The sequence below is a fragment of the Fistularia commersonii genome, chromosome 3 (assembly GCF_037954325.1).
Source record: "Fistularia commersonii isolate RoL2024-O1a breed Wild chromosome 3, RoL_Fcom_v1.0, whole genome shotgun sequence".
Lineage (NCBI taxonomy): Eukaryota > Metazoa > Chordata > Actinopteri > Syngnathiformes > Fistulariidae > Fistularia > Fistularia commersonii.
In genome coordinates, this window is record NC_141286.1 from 14,036,181 (window position 1) to 14,053,440 (window position 17,260).

Consider the following 17,260-nt stretch of genomic DNA (forward strand, 5'->3'; position numbering starts at 1 on the left):
ACAAGCACCCGGCTGAAGAGTGAGGAACAAATATTTGCTGCAGGGGACGCCGTCCACTCAGAGTGGCTCAAGGAGACCAGGGCCGGTTGTCTGGGAGGAAGTCACTCTTTAAATTCCCTGAGATGGGAGCAGGAGGGGGGGCAAAGGGTCGAAAACTTGCTCTGTAACTGTTCCACAGGTCTCGCTAATGGCTAACATGCTAATGGCTAAGGCGCCAAAGGGTCGCTGATATTTCACAAGGATTTTCACCATCTTTTGGCAACAAGAAGTAGTAGAAGGGAAAAAGGTAAAAAAATAAATTTAACACTCCCTTTCTGTATTGTCACTGCTGATAGAAAAATTGATAGATTTATTTTTTTCAACTTCGCCTTTTCACGGGAATCTGCTCAGCGATGGTCGATGCTGGCTCCTCCCTGGTTTGGCTGCAAAACTGAGCAAAGGCTTTTTCAAAATAATAGAGTCCCTGTGGCCTTTCATGATAGCTTGACCCGATAAATCCTACTGTTTATTTTCAATTAGGAAAGTGAGAAAAATTCACAGTTTTAATCTCCAGCGAGAGAAGAAGACTGATAAGAAAACATTTCATCCATAAAAAGGAAAACCCAGACAGATGGAGAGAAATAAAAACAGCTCACAACACTTTCCAAACTTTAAATACATTAAGAATACCAGAGCATGTGGCTTAAATAAATCCTACAAAAATATCTGTGGTACATACACATGGGCGGGGGGGAATCAGAGGCTCTCGGGCCCAGCTGCTGACCCACTGAGGGGGAATTAAAAACACCGTTAAGTTAAATATTATAATTGTTAACTAATGTTAGTCGCTCTGCTGCATCTCATTTCCTTTCTTAGGCAGTTCTTACAACACAGACTCTTAAAAAGATACAGTACAAAACTGATGCTATGAGGTTGATCGTCCTGATTTCATTGAAGCTTGTAAACTGTGTAATGACACACATATAAATCTATATATAGAACCAATAGTCTTATTGCTATTGATGCATCGTCAATTCTATACATAAATATATTCACGCCAACTTTTAGTTGGAAATTCTTGTTCCTATTTTGTTTTCGTCAGTTGACACCTCTCGCAGACTTCGTGAGTTAACATGAAGGTAACTGATGTTTTGAATTGAAATTATAATCCCGTGTTCGTCAGGTGAATTTTAATCGTCCAAGCGGTCCATGTAAAACAGGACTTGCAGTCACAGCAGGGTAGATGGATTCAGACCAAACATCCAGTGAAATTCTTCTTCTTGTCATGTAAAAATGCAAGTTAGCACTTCCCACCTTTAAAACAATGATGTTCGGAGCAAGACGCTGCCCGTTCACTTCCAACTTGAACTGAGCCCCGTTCAGAAAAACAGTCGCTTTTAAACTTTCCTGGCTTTTCAGCTGCTGCTCACTACATAAAACAAACAAAAAAAAAAACTGAATTTGAAATGGTAACGGATGAGCTTCATTTCTGAGTTTCATTTCCGAGTTTTTCTGAGTTTCTGAGGACAATGTAATGCTGAAGGTCCTCAACGGTGAAAGAAATAATAAACATAAGACGCAAGGAGATTTCACCTGGTGTTTGGTCTGAGCACGACAACGCCCTTCATGTGTATTCATTCTGTGATTTTCTCTCCACGGTGTCAAGATACGCTTATTCAAAAAGGTGATTAGATGGGCGTTGAACCGGAGGGTTAATAAATGACCAGCAGAAAGAATATCATGCGCTTTTTTTTTTCTTTTTTTAACGCTAACAACATAAATGTTCAGGCATGATTTGAAGGCGATGTGGCACCCCCCCCCCATGTAAAGATAAAAGGCTAAGATGGAGCGGCGTCGCAGAGTGTCATCCTGACCTTCAACGTGGCCGAGTCATTGCATAGTCTTTACGGAGCTGTCCTTGTCTTCTCCTTCACACGCTGTCAAACTTGTGTTTTAAATAGTCTTTCATAACCTTGGCGATGGGCAGATCCTCCAGGAGCTTCAAGCTCTGCAGGCCGATGCAGTGGCGGATTTTTATCCGACACAAGTCCTGGAGAGTGCGAGGCTGCTCTGGAAGAGGAGCAAAACACAAGGTTTGGTGGTTGGCTTCTTGCAGACATTAAATAAGGTAACAGCACCAGGAGAAGGAAGCAGGAAATGGTCATCAGCCAGAAACAGGCGTGCATATCTTCCCCGACTATCATTCTTAACCAAACCCAAAACCATCAGACCAAACCCACCGCTGAAGCTTGATATTAGGACTTTCAGCTACTTTTTGTTTCAAATCACAGTTGACTTTCTGTGTCGTTATTTGAGCAAAAACAGCAGACAATTCATATGGATTTTTACTTTCACTTTTCATTTGAGTGCAGCTCAATGAATAGTATCATCGCTGACTCTATGGGTTTCTACGTGATGAATATTTTACCTTGAAACAAGGAGAGGAGATACAGACTGAACCATTTTCCCAAAATGCTAACGGTCAAACCGTATTAATACCCTGTGATAGAAACAACAGAACCCGATTAGTAGGCAGGGAAGGTTCTGCCAAGATGATGCTCATCGGTTCCACTCCCAATGGATTTCCAAAACTCCACCACCACAACAGGGGTGCTGGCTATTATCGACTCTGTTCTAATGGACAGAGGAACTCCAGGAACTGCTCTATCAGCTTGGGGTTGATTGAAATGCCCATAAGCTGAGAGGACAGTCCCCTACCTACCTGTCTCCATGGTGACAGCATCACTTCAACCCACTGAAGTTCCATTCCTATGGGGAGTTTTCAGGGTGTTTGTGATTATTTAGCTGGACAACTTTACAACCTATATTTTCACAAAAAAATACCACTTTGAGGATGCAAGAATCGCTCCAGTGTTAATGAGGAATTGGTTTCAAATGACTTGAAGGTTAGTCTGAGATGAGAACATTAGCCTGAATTAGCGCTCCAAGGACCTGTTGACATGAGTTTAGTGCTAGGATTCAAAAGAGAAAACCTAATGTTGAATTTCAATATTTGCCTGTTTGGCTAAGAAGGATACTGAGGATTCAGTGAAATTGCTTTTTATACTTTTTGATGGAGGAAGAAATGAAAACTGCCCCATATCAATATATTTTCATCCTTTATTCTCCATGTATGATGTAAATGATTCAAGAGCAACTTCTTAGCTGACAGGATAGTTATGCTCCTTCCGATTTAAATCTTAAATTGGAGACTTTGATGACAATTGGCCGAGCATTACCTGCAATTTGTGAGGAAGAGGGCTAAAATCACCTAAAGTGTTACTCAAAAATAGGACAAAATGGGATCCAAAATTCCTGGGAATGTTTTAGGAGTTATCCTGACCTGTATTACCTGGACATATGGTTTAAAAAAAAAAAAAAAAAAAATGCAAACATGAGTGACAGAGGAGCTCCTCTGTCTCTCTGCCGGTTCTTAAATCATCATTTGTCCTGAGAGATGATGCCGGGCTGCCAGAGTGTCCCGCTGTGGAGCATTTGATACGTGCCGCTGCGTGAGGAGTGTGAATGTGAAAAGCTACAGGCGGCGACACTGATCCTGGCCACGAAGAAAGGATCCAGGTGCCCGTCACTCTGGGATGGGAGCAGTTAATCCGGGAGGCGGAGGGTGTAATCAATAACCTGGCGGACATGTGATCTTACGGACGCTGCAGAGCTGCTGAAAGAGCTCGTCTAGGGCGCTTTGATATCAAAGTTGCGGGGGCCTAGAAGGAATGTGGCCATTGTTGCGTGTAAATCAGAATGCTTCAGGTAACGATTGTTCTGCTGTGTTGGCAGGGAGCCCTCACTGCCTCTATACATTTATACACTGCTTCACCTCTCAGCTTACAATCAAATCTCTTCTTAGGCTCAGCGTGGAGTCTGTTCCCACACTCCACCCACTTTTACAGTTTCCCTCTACTCCCAGTGCCAGGCAGCTTTAACCAACCAAGGGGGGGGGGGGGGGTTCACGGGAGACAAACACACAAACACGGCCATTCTTCATCCCCTACAGTGTTTGATACATCTCATTCTTGGGAACCAGAAGCTAACAAACATGTTAAGGTTGTAAGAAGAGGTAAATGTACAAATACAAAAGGGATTATTTGGATGAACTTCAAGGAAAAGCCAGACAGGCCTTAACTGCCAGAGTAAAGACGGACTCAAATTAAAATGCCACAGATCATTTCTTCCTCCTATGTGTCCAAATTTTTGGTTTCTTACAGCCTATATTACTTTCTAAAATTCTGGGGAAATTCCTTGATGACACCTTTTCCCTTTTAATGTAGACTCATGCAGATCTTGAAAGGTATACATTTCTAATTTTTAAATTATGTTTGAAGTCTGTTGGGGTAAATTATGTGCTAAACAATAAAAATCTGGCTATTATTATTATTATTATTATTATTATGACGATTGTGAGGTAATTTTCTTTATAAACGTTTGTGTGAAATTAAATGGATCTTCAGCTAATTTCTTACATATTTAGATGCACATCATCAATACATCAGACATGCACATAAACCTTTTATAGATGTCCTTTTTCACGTTTAAATAGTTGCAATAAATTTCAGGTCATTTTCCCCCCTTATTTTCCGATTATGGTTTGAATGACAGCAACCCAGAACTAATTCAAAGCGGAGTTCACTGCGCTGATTGTTACTTACTGGTCGCCTCCTGCAAGAAGTCCAGACAGGGTCGGCTGTTCGTGGACACGCTGACAGATACGGCCAAGGGGGTCTGGCCCTCATAGTTGCGGGTATTGGTGTCTGCGCCGTATATGTGGAGCATCTGGGCGCACAGTACGTCGTCCCTGAGGGCAGACAGGTGCAGCGGTGTCTGGCCGTCCTCGAGGCGGCCGAGGTTGGTATCCGCTCCCCGCTGTAGGAACATGCGACAGTACGAGTGGTTGCCCTTGATGACGGCGTAGCGGAGAAGGAAGCCGTTCTGAATGTCGATGTTGGCACTGTGGTCCAGCAGGATGCGCACACAACTGGAGCGCTCGCGGATGATGGCGAGCTGCAACGGGGTGGTGCCCTTGTCACTCAGGGGATCCACTTCTGCCGTGAACTCCAGCAGCAGCCGCACGAAAGAGTCCCGGCCATAATGGGCGGCCACGTGCAGCGGAGTCCATCCGTCATTGCTTTTTGCATTTATAATGTCACTGCGGAACTCGGACTCCAGCATGAGGCGGGCAATGCGGGCACGGCCGTGCATAGCGGCATAGTGTAGTGCCGTGAAGCCACCAATGAAATCCTTCACAGTGGGGTCGGCTGTTGACCAGACACAGACGTTATTGTTTGTTTAAAGGACAAACTAAATCCTATCCTGTTGTGAACATCAGATGGGTGACATAAAAGACTCCAAGTATTTGGCTCTTATGTACAGGATCTCTCTACCACGTCACTGTGGGAATCCACTGAGCTCTACAGGTCACACAGTCTACATCGGTGTGTGTCATCAGCTTTCGCGTCTGCAGCTACGGTCACTGAAGGCCAAGTATGTCCCCAAACATTCATCATCCTCTACTCTGCACATCATCATTTACAAAGGGTGTCCTTTCCACTTTTCACTTTCAATTTTTTAGTCTCATGTGACATTTATAAGAACATTTGGAGAAAAAGTGAGCTGGCTTCAGGCTCTTACATGAGATTTGCTTTTAAACACTGCCAAAATCACTTTAGACATTTCATTAGTTTGACAGAGCAATTATGGCGACTACATCAATCAGACTGGATTTGCATTCTAGATAGGGAGTCATCTTTAAGGGTTGATTATTTCACTATTTTTCAACATCTCACATAATAACCGTGTTTCACATCAAAAATTCAATTATTTCTAGGAGGCCAAATACGATTTACTCCATTGTGCTCTAATGAGCCAACCGAACATCTAAATCTCATTAACCTGACTGACAGTGCCCTCTAGCTGAAATTTCACACCACTGCCCTCCAAGGAGTCCAACCCTTGCCGAAACTCAGGCTGTGCTCACGCAGCAGGTGTAAAATCTTTCGTGTTCCTCAACCACACAAAAAATGTGATTCGTTCAAGGGTTTAACTTCCAAGTGTTGTCTTTAAACTGACACAAGTCTGACTGTTGTTGCATCTTGTGTCTGAATGCATGTATTTGAATTGATAGCTTTAGCTGAGGTTTTGAGAGTTGCAACAAGTCAGCTTATCAGTTTGCCATGATGTCAACAACTGGAAACTGCTGAGGTAAAATTCACTAGTTTTATCATATTGAATGAGAAGATTTTCTGCTTTTTTTAGTCCTGTGTAACAGTGCTCTGCATTTCTTCAGATTTTCAACTCTTGATTGACAGAACATTCCTTTTAAGGATATCACACATTCAAACAATCTGCATGTTAGAGCCAAGACTGACTTATGAATGAACAGCATAGAAAGGTCTAACCTCCGTGCTCCAGAAAGACTCGAACACATCTCTCCTTTCCTTTGGCTGCAGAGAAGTGAAGAAGCGTCCAGCCATTGGCGTCGCGGATCTTAGGGGAATATCCCTGCTCCAGCATCCTCCGTACCGTGCAGACATCACCTGCGGCCACTGCAGCCTGGATCTGCAGCTCCTCATGAAGCTCAGGGTTCCTTCTGCAGTGATGGTTCAGCATCCTGCCACATTTCGGAAGGGGAATGTTCATCTGTGCCTGAATCAGTGGATACATTCTGGTGGATACGAGCAACCAACCTGACTAACCTGGGGTTACTCGCAAACTCTCGCTTGTACATCCAAACACACTTCCTAGTGTGTGTAAAATCATACTGAGCACTATCACTGTTTCCACAAGATAAAACATGATGAAGCGCTTGTTTCAATTTCTTTAGGGGAATTGTCTTTCCCAATTGTATCGTTTTTTTTTTAAAAATAAGGTTGTAGTAATTTTTTCTATGTGAATTTTTTTTTTTCAATGATTGAGAAAGGTAGGTTGTATGTGCGTAAGACGCAATTTATTCACTTGCAAGATCGCTTAATCATCAAGCGGATGACAATTTGAAATTCAACCGGCTTTCTAAATTTGAGGTCAGAAAGAAGTAGGGCAGACGTAAGGTCAGAGTGGGAAATTAATGTTATGGTTTAAATTGAACTTAAATAAGGTGGTATATCAATATCGAATGCAATGTTGGGCGTGGATGATAGATCTGACATGTGGAGGACATTGGACCCCACTTAGTTCTCAGCCTAGAAACAACGTCGTCCGTGTGAGTGTGTACATACAATGGGTCATGTTGGCCAACCTGAAACTGATGTCACACGTCACGCAACACCAATGATGGTCTGCATGTAGATGCAAGGATAATAGACACAACTTTTCACATTTCAAAACTTCTGAGAGAATCTTTCACTCGGCTCAGTGAATGTTTTTCTCCTCCAGGGTGAGCAGACAGCGAAAAACATCACCTTTTCCCACATGGGGGTTTTAACATTTACCTTTTGACCAGCTGAAGAGACGGACCTCTCTTAGTCATATCGGAGTAGAACCCGGGACGAGGGTACTTCAACGGACTCAAGTCTCAGATGTTGTTCCCTGAAAGAGTCACAGCTCCTGTCAGTTGGAACAACACATGGCACACAGCGGCCATTGAGAAGCACGGGTTTAAGTTATGGATGGTTCTAGGCTAAAAACATCGTCCTTAAATGACAGGTGTGTAAATGGTGCCCTGAATGTACAGCTCGCTTGTTGGGATAGCTCACGTTTTGGGGGGAATTAGCGGACGCCTCTTTGTTGGAAAGGAGCGAGGAAAAGGTTTTCAAACATCCCCGGAACGATACTCCCATACTCTCACTGAATCTTAAGAATAACAGTAAACGCAACGGTCGCTTAGCCGACCCGTTTGTTGGAAAAACTGGACAAAAGAAATGCTATGTTTGCTACCAAAACATGGGGGGAACGGTGGGGGGCAACAAAAAGCAAACAAGAGCACGTTTTAATGAAAACATAATCATAAACTCGGGAGGGGGGGAGTCAGGCCCGCGATATAAAATGAGAAGTTAAATACACTTGGTGAAATTTACCGAGAGCAAGTTTCTTTTACTGATTTACGGCTGTATAGCTGTCAAACAGAGAGCTAATGATTTTTAGCCAGCAAGCTAAACAACTCAGGAGTGCTAGCTCGCTAGCTTGAGTTCACTTTGACATTTCGGTGAATTTAACATACATGCACACAAATGCAGTCCTTGCGCTGCGTGATTTATCGATTATTGCAGTAAATTTGATGGGTAGAAAACAAAGACTTACTTGACAGACGTTGAGTGGACATTTAAGTTGGCCAATCAGCGTCCAGACGGAAAGAAGTTGAGTTGCCAAAGCTGCATTTCGACGCCGTTCTTTAGACCCAAATATGACAACAAAACAGTCTCTGTCACTTGCAGTGAATCTAAGTAACCTGGTCTGCGGTGTTAAGCATTATTACGCATTGGAACAATAAGATTTTACAACAAAGTCTGTCAACCTCTGAGCGCATCGGCGTCACGACGTCAAAACACGACTGCCGACTCCCTTCAAAATAAAAGCCCTGTTTTAACTACACCGTCTTATTCTGAAAAAGAATGTTAGAAAAATCACATAATCAAACTAAATAGACCCGGGGCTTGAGTGTAAACAATTATATATATGACAAGTAGTTATACATCTTCTTCTACTCCTTTCGGCTTTTCCCCTCAGGTATCCCCACAGCGAATCAACATGTATCCTCCTCTCTCACAACGTCCATAAATCTTCTTCACACACACACCCACACCCACACCCACACACACACACACAAATATATGTCTATACATACATACATACATAGTATATATCCACTCTGGGGGACACTGAAAAAGCTTACCTCCAATGCTAAAATAATGATTTTCTAATTTTTAAGTAATCAGTTCATGTGTATCGGAAATTTCGAGGCGTTTTCTTTCCTATGTAGTAATTTTGCTTATATTTTGACAAATTTGACGTACTTTCTGGCTCATTTTAGACGGTTCTTTGCTGTCGTAGTTGCTTTACACCGGCAGTATGATCAGCTGAGATCCGGCTCCTTCCTCCTGCTAACTTGAAACAGTTGTTGAACTACTTCCGCGTGTGTCATGTGATCAAGGGTCACACGGAAGTGGAAGCAACAGCATGGTTAGTCTCGTCAGTGGACTCTCGGTGCGTGAGATTTTGGGTCACCTGGCGGACGCACACAAATGCGTGGTGACCGCGGTCCCTCCGCGCCTCGGATTCGCAGACCTGGCCCGGATCATCCTGTCTGGATTGCGCAGCCCGGAGCACGGAGCTGATCCCCATGGCAACTGGGTCGAGCTGCGTTGCGTGTGTCTAACAGTAGTGGCGAGGATGGTGTCTGGTTTGACGTCACGCTGTCCGGTGGTGGCGTCACTCTGCAGGGAGACCCTGCGGACGCTGTTTGAGGAGCTGAACGTCCTGCCGCTGCTGGTGAGTCCCGTTGCGTCGCGACCGAAACAACGGCATGTGCAATGGACAGACGTAAAATGGCATATTTCAAATGTGACGATTGTGGTAATCGGATAACAGGCGAGAAAATAACGTGAAACCTGGAATGACTTTAAATATCAGCAAAGAAGCGAAACTGCTGTTCACAAATGCTGACTTATGCTTTCAGTCTCGTTTCCACTGCTCTTTCCCATAACTTCATTGTATGTTAAAGTTGATGAGCCATACTATAGTTGCCGCAATTCTGCACATCCGCCTTATTCTTAAAAATGGGCACCGTCACACTTTGTCTCCATTCTTCAGGCATCTTCTCACTCTCTAAGATCCTGATGAATAATCCAGTCAGAAACTCTACCACCGCCTCTCCTAGACACTTCAACACCTCCACGGATATATCATCAGGACCAACTGCCTTTCCACTCATCCTCTTCAAAGCCTTCCTTACTTCACCTTTACTAATGTCTGCAACTTTGTGGTCTACAATTGTCACCTGTTCCAACCTTGCCTCTATTACATTTTCCACATTCATCAGCTCTTCAAAGTACTCTTTCCATCTTCCCATCATTCTTCTAGCACCTGTCAATAATTTTCCCTTTTTATCCTTAATCACCCAGACCTGTTGTACATCTTTTTCAACTTTATCTCTGTTTCGGCAACCTCCTTACTGTCCAACCGAGCATACAAGTCATTGGATGCCTTTTGTTTTGCCTTTGCTCCCTCTATCTTTACCTTACGCAGTATCTCCCTGTACTCCTGTCTGTTCTCTTCAGTCCGCTCAGTGTCCCACTTGTTACTTGCTAACCGCTCTCTGTATATACTCCCGCACTTCTTCATTCCACCACCAGGATTCCTTATCTACTTTCCTTCCAGAAGACACACCAAGTACTCTCCTGCCTGTCTCCCTGATAACACTAGCTGTAGTTGTCCAATCATCTGGAAGCTCTCCCTGACCATCCAGAGCCTTTCTCAACTCCTCCCTGAAAACCATACAACACTCCTTCCTTTTCAGCTTCCACAGCTTTGTCCTCTGCCCTGCCTTTGTCCTTTTGATCTTCCTTGTCACAGTCATCCTACAAACCACCGTCCTGTGCTGTCTGGCTACACTCAACTACAAATACTTTGCAATCACTGATCTCTTTCAAGTTACCTTTACCTGGTCTATACAAGATGTAGTCTACTTGTGTGCTCCTATCTCCGCTCTTATAAGTTACCCTATGTTCCTGTCTTCTCCAGAAAAAAGTGATCACCACAGCCATTTCAATCCGCCAATCTGTCCCTCTGTGCTTCTATCCTGTATACCAAATTTGCCCATCACTTCTTCATCCCCTCTATTGCCTACACAAATACTCCCATTGAAGTCTGCACCAATTACCACTCTCTTATCTCTGGGGATATTCTGCATCACTCCATCTACCTCATTCCAGAACTTCTCCTTCTCCTCAAACTCTTATCCCACCTGTGGGGAACGCCACTAACAACATTGAGTGTCCCACCTTCAATTTCCAGTTTCAGACTCATGAGTCGATCTGACATTCGTTTCACCTCCAGAACATTCCCAACAAACTCCTCCTTAAAGATAACTCCTACTCCATTTCTCTTGTCAGTACCATGATAGTATAACTTAAAGCCAAGTCTTAAGCTTCTAGCCTTACTTCCTCTCCACCTGGTCTCCTGGACACACAGCATATCCACCTTCCCTCTCTGCATAATTTCGACCAAGTCTACCTTTTCCTGTCATAGTCCCGATACTCAAAGTCCCTATTCTCAGTCCCAGGCTCTTGCCTTTCCTCTTCTCTCTCTGTTTCTGAACGTGTCTTCCTCCTCTCTTTGACCTACAGTAGCCATTGGTTTCCATCGGTACTCTGTAAATCATTGGTACCAAAGGCAGTCGTTGTTAACCTGTGCCCTGATTGATCCGGTATAATCTGGTTATTAGGTCTGATTCACGTGTTTGGTTTTGGCAAATGTTTTATGCCCTTCCTGACGCAACCCTCTGCATTTATCTGGGCTTTGAACTGGCTCAGGGAGACACTGGCCTGTGTCCCTCCAAGGCTGGCTCAGAGAGACACCGGCCCATGCTGCCCTTAGGCTGCATTGGAGCACCTAATGATGGAAACTGGGCCCTGTCCAATAAGATTCTAATCTTGCTGTCCAAAGTGAAGCCAGATCGGTAGCAAAACAAAGAACAACAAAACACTAAATAATAAGCACAGTATTGCAAAGAAAAGTAAACAGTGCAAAAAAGTGTCAACAATATTGGATATATGTGCAAGTTGAAAGAAAAGAAGCAAATTGAAATGTAAACAGTTGTGTCCATGGGATGTGCAAGTTGACAAAGTGCAGATCTAAAAATAAAAAATGAAATCATCACCAAAGGAAAAACAAGAATAAGAAAGTTGCTGACGTGGAGCAGGAAGCTACTGTACAGTTAGCAAAAAATGACTAAGTATGTTGTGGTGTGAGAAGGAAGGATTGCGGAGACGAAGGCGAGTTCTAAGTTTTTTCATCAAACACCAACTACTCTGAACTTCCAGGATCTGTAATAACGAGGGAGTAGGCTCATTTGCGACCCAGAGCCCACCAGAAAGCATCTTCCTGACCTCGAGTTCCTGATGGACAGCAGCTTAGTGTGTCCCCTGGCGTCCATGGCTGCCACTTAAGCGCCGCGCTTGAGCTCTTTGAAGGAGCATGGCGGAATGCAGCTTCACGTCTTAACGCCGAAACGCTGATGTAAAAAGCAGAGGCTGGTCCTGCGTCGCCTCTGGACTGTCATGCCAGCCACCGTGGCTGGCATCTCTGCGGGGGCTCTGACGTCACACTCTGGGCCACTAGCCACCTGATACCTAGCAGGATGCGGTCGTCCTCCTTTGCAAGACCCTGGCAATCACCGGCGGCCAGACACTGAGAGTTAGCCAAGGCTGCTCGCACCAGAAGTGGGAGTTGGCGCAGGAAGATGTGTGGGAAAGGAAACCGCCTTTGTCTGATCTGCACAGCGACAGCATATTGTCCATTAAGTCCACGGCGATCCCGTCACCAAAACCAGACAGATAGATTGTACCTCCAGAACAGAAGCTGTTTGAGGGACGCGTATTTACCATGTAGCGGTGAGTCGCGAAACTCGCCTTGTGGACTGCTGGTCCAGCGCAGTGACAACGAGGAAATACCTTGCGTTGTCCGAGATAATTCCACGCAGGTGGAAAAGCGCCTCGACATTCTGGAAGGAGGAAGCCGGGTCGCTCTGCCAGAGTTTCAGGAGCGCAAGTGAGAACGTCTGGCTGTGGGAGTTGGGGCGACGTGGCTGAAGTGCAGTTGCTCACTCTGTCCGAGTCAGACATGTCACCAATGTGGTGAGAGAAGGAAGGATTGCAGAGACAAGGGAGAGTTCTAACTTTATTCATCAAACACCAACAACAACTCCCTGTGAACTACCGGGATTGATAATATATCCCCAGCTTAATCACCCCCCCCCCAGCCCCTAGTCCCGTGGGGTGAGAAGCCATACCCCGTAGTGTCCACTACAATGCACAAGAAATTCATCTTGGTAGAGTAAATAAACAAACCCTATATCAAAAATACAAAAATAAAATTGTATTTTTAGATGTTGTGATATGATATCTATAAATTAGACAGCTTCTTTTGCCCGCAGGTCCTTCAGTTCCAGTCTCCGGATCAGATGCTGTCTCACATTGCGGCAAAGTGCACAGTGGCATATGTCTATCATCACCTGCAGGCATCTGTGAGTCTGAACGTTTTATGACAGGCATTCCCCCCCCCCATCTGTTTAAAAAAAGCTGGATTTAGTCTGCGCTGAGATTTAAGTTGCTGGAAATGGTCAATATGTAATTTCGACGTGGAATTCATGGCCACACTTGCAACTTATCAGCAGTGCGTACAGTTTGTTTGAGCACTTTTTAGGACTACACTCACAAATTTTCCACTTTAATTTAACAAATCTATGATAGACTCATCCATATTGTCAGATTTTTTTTCATTACAGGTATTCAATGAATCTGTACATTTTTTCCTTTTCCTTTATGAGAAAGTCACACATCACTCCCTTGTCAACAGATGAAGAGATTATTTTAATGTGTTGATCTGACTGACAGAAAAGCAGAATCTCAGATTAGCGGTGTATTCTCAGGGTTTCCCACCAGCCTGGCAGGATATGTGTCTGCAGGCGTTCGTCCAGTTGCCTCCCTGCACTCAACTGGATGCTTGTATCTGGTCGCTCACTGCTGTTTTAAAGAGGCTGCTGAAGGAGGAACGTCCAGGTAAACATTGAAAACCAGTGTCTCCAGGTGTGACTGATCTCCCACTGTTAGGTTCCCAATTCATGCATTTTACCATATCTCCAATTAGCCCCTAGAACTGTGACATTAGCGCCCCCTAGTGGGTGACAAACTGCACTACATTTCTCTAAGACCCCATACTCCACTCTGTCACACCTGTAACTTTATGACAAACATGGAGGAAGACCGATTAAATAAGTATAGATAAATATCATTCACTCATGCACACACACACACACACACACTCTCTCACACACGTAAAGAAACTGCAGATAATGAGAAAAGAGAGAGGCTTAAACAGAACTAAAGCTGCTGTGAATGTGTGACTGATATTAGTGATTTTAAGCAACTTGTCAATATTGCTGTGTCATTATTATTAAATGAGAATTGTAACATACTGGTGTGTCAAATATTATATAAATCACTATCCGTCTAATGCTAATAAGCCTTTCTGCATCTGATCAACACATAATAAAAAAAGGAGGTTAAAAGGAGGTTAAAAAGGATACTGACTCAAGATTGACATTCGTTTCAGATTTTTCTGGCTGCGTCTTAATGCAGTGTTTGAGGGTACCAGATAAAAACACAGGGACACATGGATCCCAGTCTGACAGCCCCCTTCCCACTCAAATTGGCAGAGTCCGGCCTCAAGTTATTGTGAGGTCAGTTTCGACCCCTGACCCTAATCAAATCCCAGGCTGCGGCCTCAGCAAGTAGCTCTGCTGTGGACTGTCCAGTGAAACATTTGATTTCAGTTAAAAGGGACACTTAAAGACCCAGACCAGTGTTAATACATTGCCATTATCACTTTTGAAGTTTTAAAAGGTTTAGGTCATTTTTTGCCAATTTCTTCTTTGGGTGAATTTTTGATCGGTGCAAAAAAAAATAAAAATCACTTCTGATTTTTCCTTGATTCCTTTTAATTCACTTAAGCTGACATTCATCCAGTGTGGGCTCATGTAAGTTATAATGACAAATATTAATGTTTCATCGTCAATTGATCGATTGGAAGTTGAAGTTTAAAAACTTCCTGGTCCACCTGTAGAGTCAACTGATGTTAGCTGGGAAGAAGAAGTAGAAAGTGGTGTTTGGAGAGGCTGAACTCATGAGTGTTTAGTTACGACCTAGGGAATGATTTTAAGGCATTATTTCAATTGATTCTGAAGTAATGATGTATGTTTTCTCAACACTGAGCAGCTGTAGGATTTGTGCGTGCTTGTGTTATGTTTCTCTTCTGACTGTGGTATCTCATGTCCTTCTTCCCTCAGGCCTTGTTGAGAAGCTGCTCCTGGTCTTTGACTCCAGCCTCAATGTTTTATGCTCCAGGTTTCTCCCCCCAGAAAAGCAAGTGTCTCCTCAGACCCGTGGGCAACTCTGGGGCTCGACCCTCTTCCTGCTGCTGGACCTCATGGAGGTCCTAATGGCATCCGCCGTCTGCCTTCGGCGTCAGAGTCTGATGCACTGCCACTTGGCGGCGCTGTTAACGTCAACCCACTGCTGCGCTCCCTACTTTGTCCAGAAGAGGGTGCTACTGCTGCTGAAGAGGGCCGCCCTCCAGACAGCGGGGGAGGACTGGCTCCCTGGTGGTGCCGTGTCCGCCGGGCGGGAACACTCCGGCTCGGAGTTGAGCACGCTGGCTCGGGGCATCTTGGGGAAAGTAGCTGCCGGCTGGTTGGACAGCATCCTAGTCAGAACTGCCTCTTCCCTTGGGGGGAGCAGCAATGTCGGAGGGGGTAAGGACGGGAAACCAGACGGGGTGATGTTGAGAGCCGTCAGCCTGCTGCTACTGAAATCCATCGAGATCCATGTCTGCACAGATGACAAATCAGGTTAGAACCACCATCTGTGGAAAAGAATGTCTTAATGTTGCTAATGGAAGACACACAAATATACCAATTGCTTTTTTTGCTAACACCTCTGCAGTGTGTATCAGATTCCAATCTGCTTTGCTCACTCGAAATGAAGTGTTGTTCCAGAAATGGATGGACAATAACTTGCTGTTCAGTCACAAATTTAAAAACAAAAAGGCTGCAAATCACAATAGTAATGTGTGCAAACGTGTGCCGAACCAAGAGGCTGTTTCACACCAAAACACTTACTGATGTGGTAAAATATGTAAAAATTGTGTTTATATGGCCTGCGCTTGGGAGTTAGGAGTTGATTGACTGAACATTTGTTAAAGGTTTGGTGTTTTTAGGGTGAACGGCAGCTGTGTCTATGTCCTTCAGGCATCCCCGCTACAACTGCTCACCTGCAGACTCTCTGGAGCTTCGTCAGACGAAGCGGCGTGCACCCCGAGGCCAAACATCATACCTGCTGCCTTTTCGCCCCGGTGTTTGGAGGGCAAGACGATGACATGATGGAGGCAGCAAAGACCCTGCTTGCCATTTTCCTCATCCTCAGGTCGGAGGAACGCTTCTAGAAATGAGCTGGTGCTGCAATAATTTCCCAGCTTTGGCGGAGCTTCACCTTGATTGAAACACCTGACTTTTTTTGCAGGGAATATTCCGGTAAGGAGGACTGCACTGTCCTGGAATGGGCCTGTGCCTCCGGCTGCAACCCTCACTGCCACTTCCTGCTCCTGCTGCACAGCGTGTCGTTCGACCAAAGCCTCCTGCTGGACTTCCTCATCTCCATGGAAACCTGCTTTCTGGAGTATCTCATACGGTACCTGAAACTGCTCCGGACAGACCGGAAGGGCTTCACTGACGCCTGTGGGAGGATGAATGGGATGCGGCCATTGTCCAGGAGGGGAAGCAGGAGCGGGCCTGGTTCAGTTCTGATGTGGTCCAGTGCCTGTGTGGCCCCCCCAGACACTTCCTCTCCGGAGGGAAGACTCAACCCCACCCCCAAGCTGCGACTGGTGGAGTACGACTCTTCTGAGGAGTCCGAGTCAGAGGACACAGAGGCTGATGGGTTTCCGGAACCTGGACCCGATCCTGAACTGGGATGGGGACAAGAATTTGGGATTAACAGAGATCCAGACTTGACGTCACCTGGATCTCTGAGTGAGCCGAGACCGTCCGTGCACAGACTCGAGCCACTTGGGAATTCAGACCGGACTCACTTGGTATCGTGCAGAGCCATGGAGTGTTTGTCAGCACTCAGGGGACTGGTGACCCGGCTGTGGAAGAGGAAGCTCTTCCCCTACAACCCCTCATCACTCCTGAAGCTTTTAGCAGAAGTGGAGGATCAGTAGCCACTCTCACAGTTCTTAAAGAATAAATAATAGGTTAATAAATATGTTTATTAATAATGATAAATTACGTTTCATCTCATTCTACCTCTCAACTCCGTCATTTCATAGAAAGGTTGCCTTCAAAGTGTTTTTTAACTAACTTTTTAAATTAAGAATTATTTTGCTAAATTTAACCTTTTCCCTTTATTCACAACTCATTTCTGTATCATTTGTTTGACTAATTACATACTTTATATACTTTTTGTTGTTAATTATTTTCTAAAATGGTCGGGATTTGTCACAGCTGTTGCAAACCCTTCCGTCTCCAAATGCACTTCATTGATTTCCATGAATGCCAATC

General features: G+C 44.6%; 2 protein-coding genes across 5 annotated transcripts; one reads left to right on the forward strand and one right to left on the reverse strand.

Moving 5' to 3' along the window:
* Positions 1–494: 494 nt before the first annotated feature.
* asb7 (ankyrin repeat and SOCS box containing 7) lies at positions 495–9,026 on the reverse strand. Of its 3 annotated transcripts, none has more exons than XR_015105916.1 (6): positions 8,227–8,429; positions 7,419–7,515; positions 6,390–6,601; positions 4,644–5,249; positions 1,854–2,049; positions 495–1,408 (listed from the first exon to the last, which is right to left on the reverse strand). XR_015105916.1 is itself a non-coding variant. In XM_086143713.1 (6 exons), exons 3-6 carry the CDS (start codon positions 7,454–7,456, stop codon positions 1,910–1,912), a joined length of 996 nt encoding a protein of 331 aa, XP_085999839.1. In that variant the 5' UTR covers positions 7,457–7,515; positions 8,227–8,315; positions 8,940–9,026; the 3' UTR covers positions 495–1,909. The 3 variants fall into 3 exon arrangements, 2 of the variants coding, with proteins under 2 accessions (XP_085999839.1, XP_085999840.1); XM_086143713.1 differs by adding an exon at positions 8,940–9,026 and having other exon boundaries at positions 495–2,049; positions 8,227–8,315; XM_086143714.1 differs by adding an exon at positions 8,441–8,500 and having other exon boundaries at positions 495–2,049; positions 8,227–8,315.
* Positions 9,027–9,096: 70 nt separating this feature from the next.
* lins1 (lines homolog 1) lies at positions 9,097–17,155 on the forward strand. 2 transcript variants are annotated; one of them, XM_086143716.1, is made up of 6 exons: positions 9,097–9,414; positions 13,079–13,168; positions 13,574–13,703; positions 14,990–15,550; positions 15,950–16,124; positions 16,221–17,155. In XM_086143716.1, exons 1-6 carry the CDS (start codon positions 9,103–9,105, stop codon positions 16,918–16,920), a joined length of 1,968 nt encoding a protein of 655 aa, XP_085999842.1. In that variant the 5' UTR covers positions 9,097–9,102; the 3' UTR covers positions 16,921–17,155. The 2 variants fall into 2 exon arrangements, with proteins under 2 accessions (XP_085999842.1, XP_085999843.1); XM_086143717.1 differs by lacking the exon at positions 9,097–9,414 and adding an exon at positions 12,563–12,973.
* The last annotated feature ends 105 nt before the right edge of the window (positions 17,156–17,260 follow it).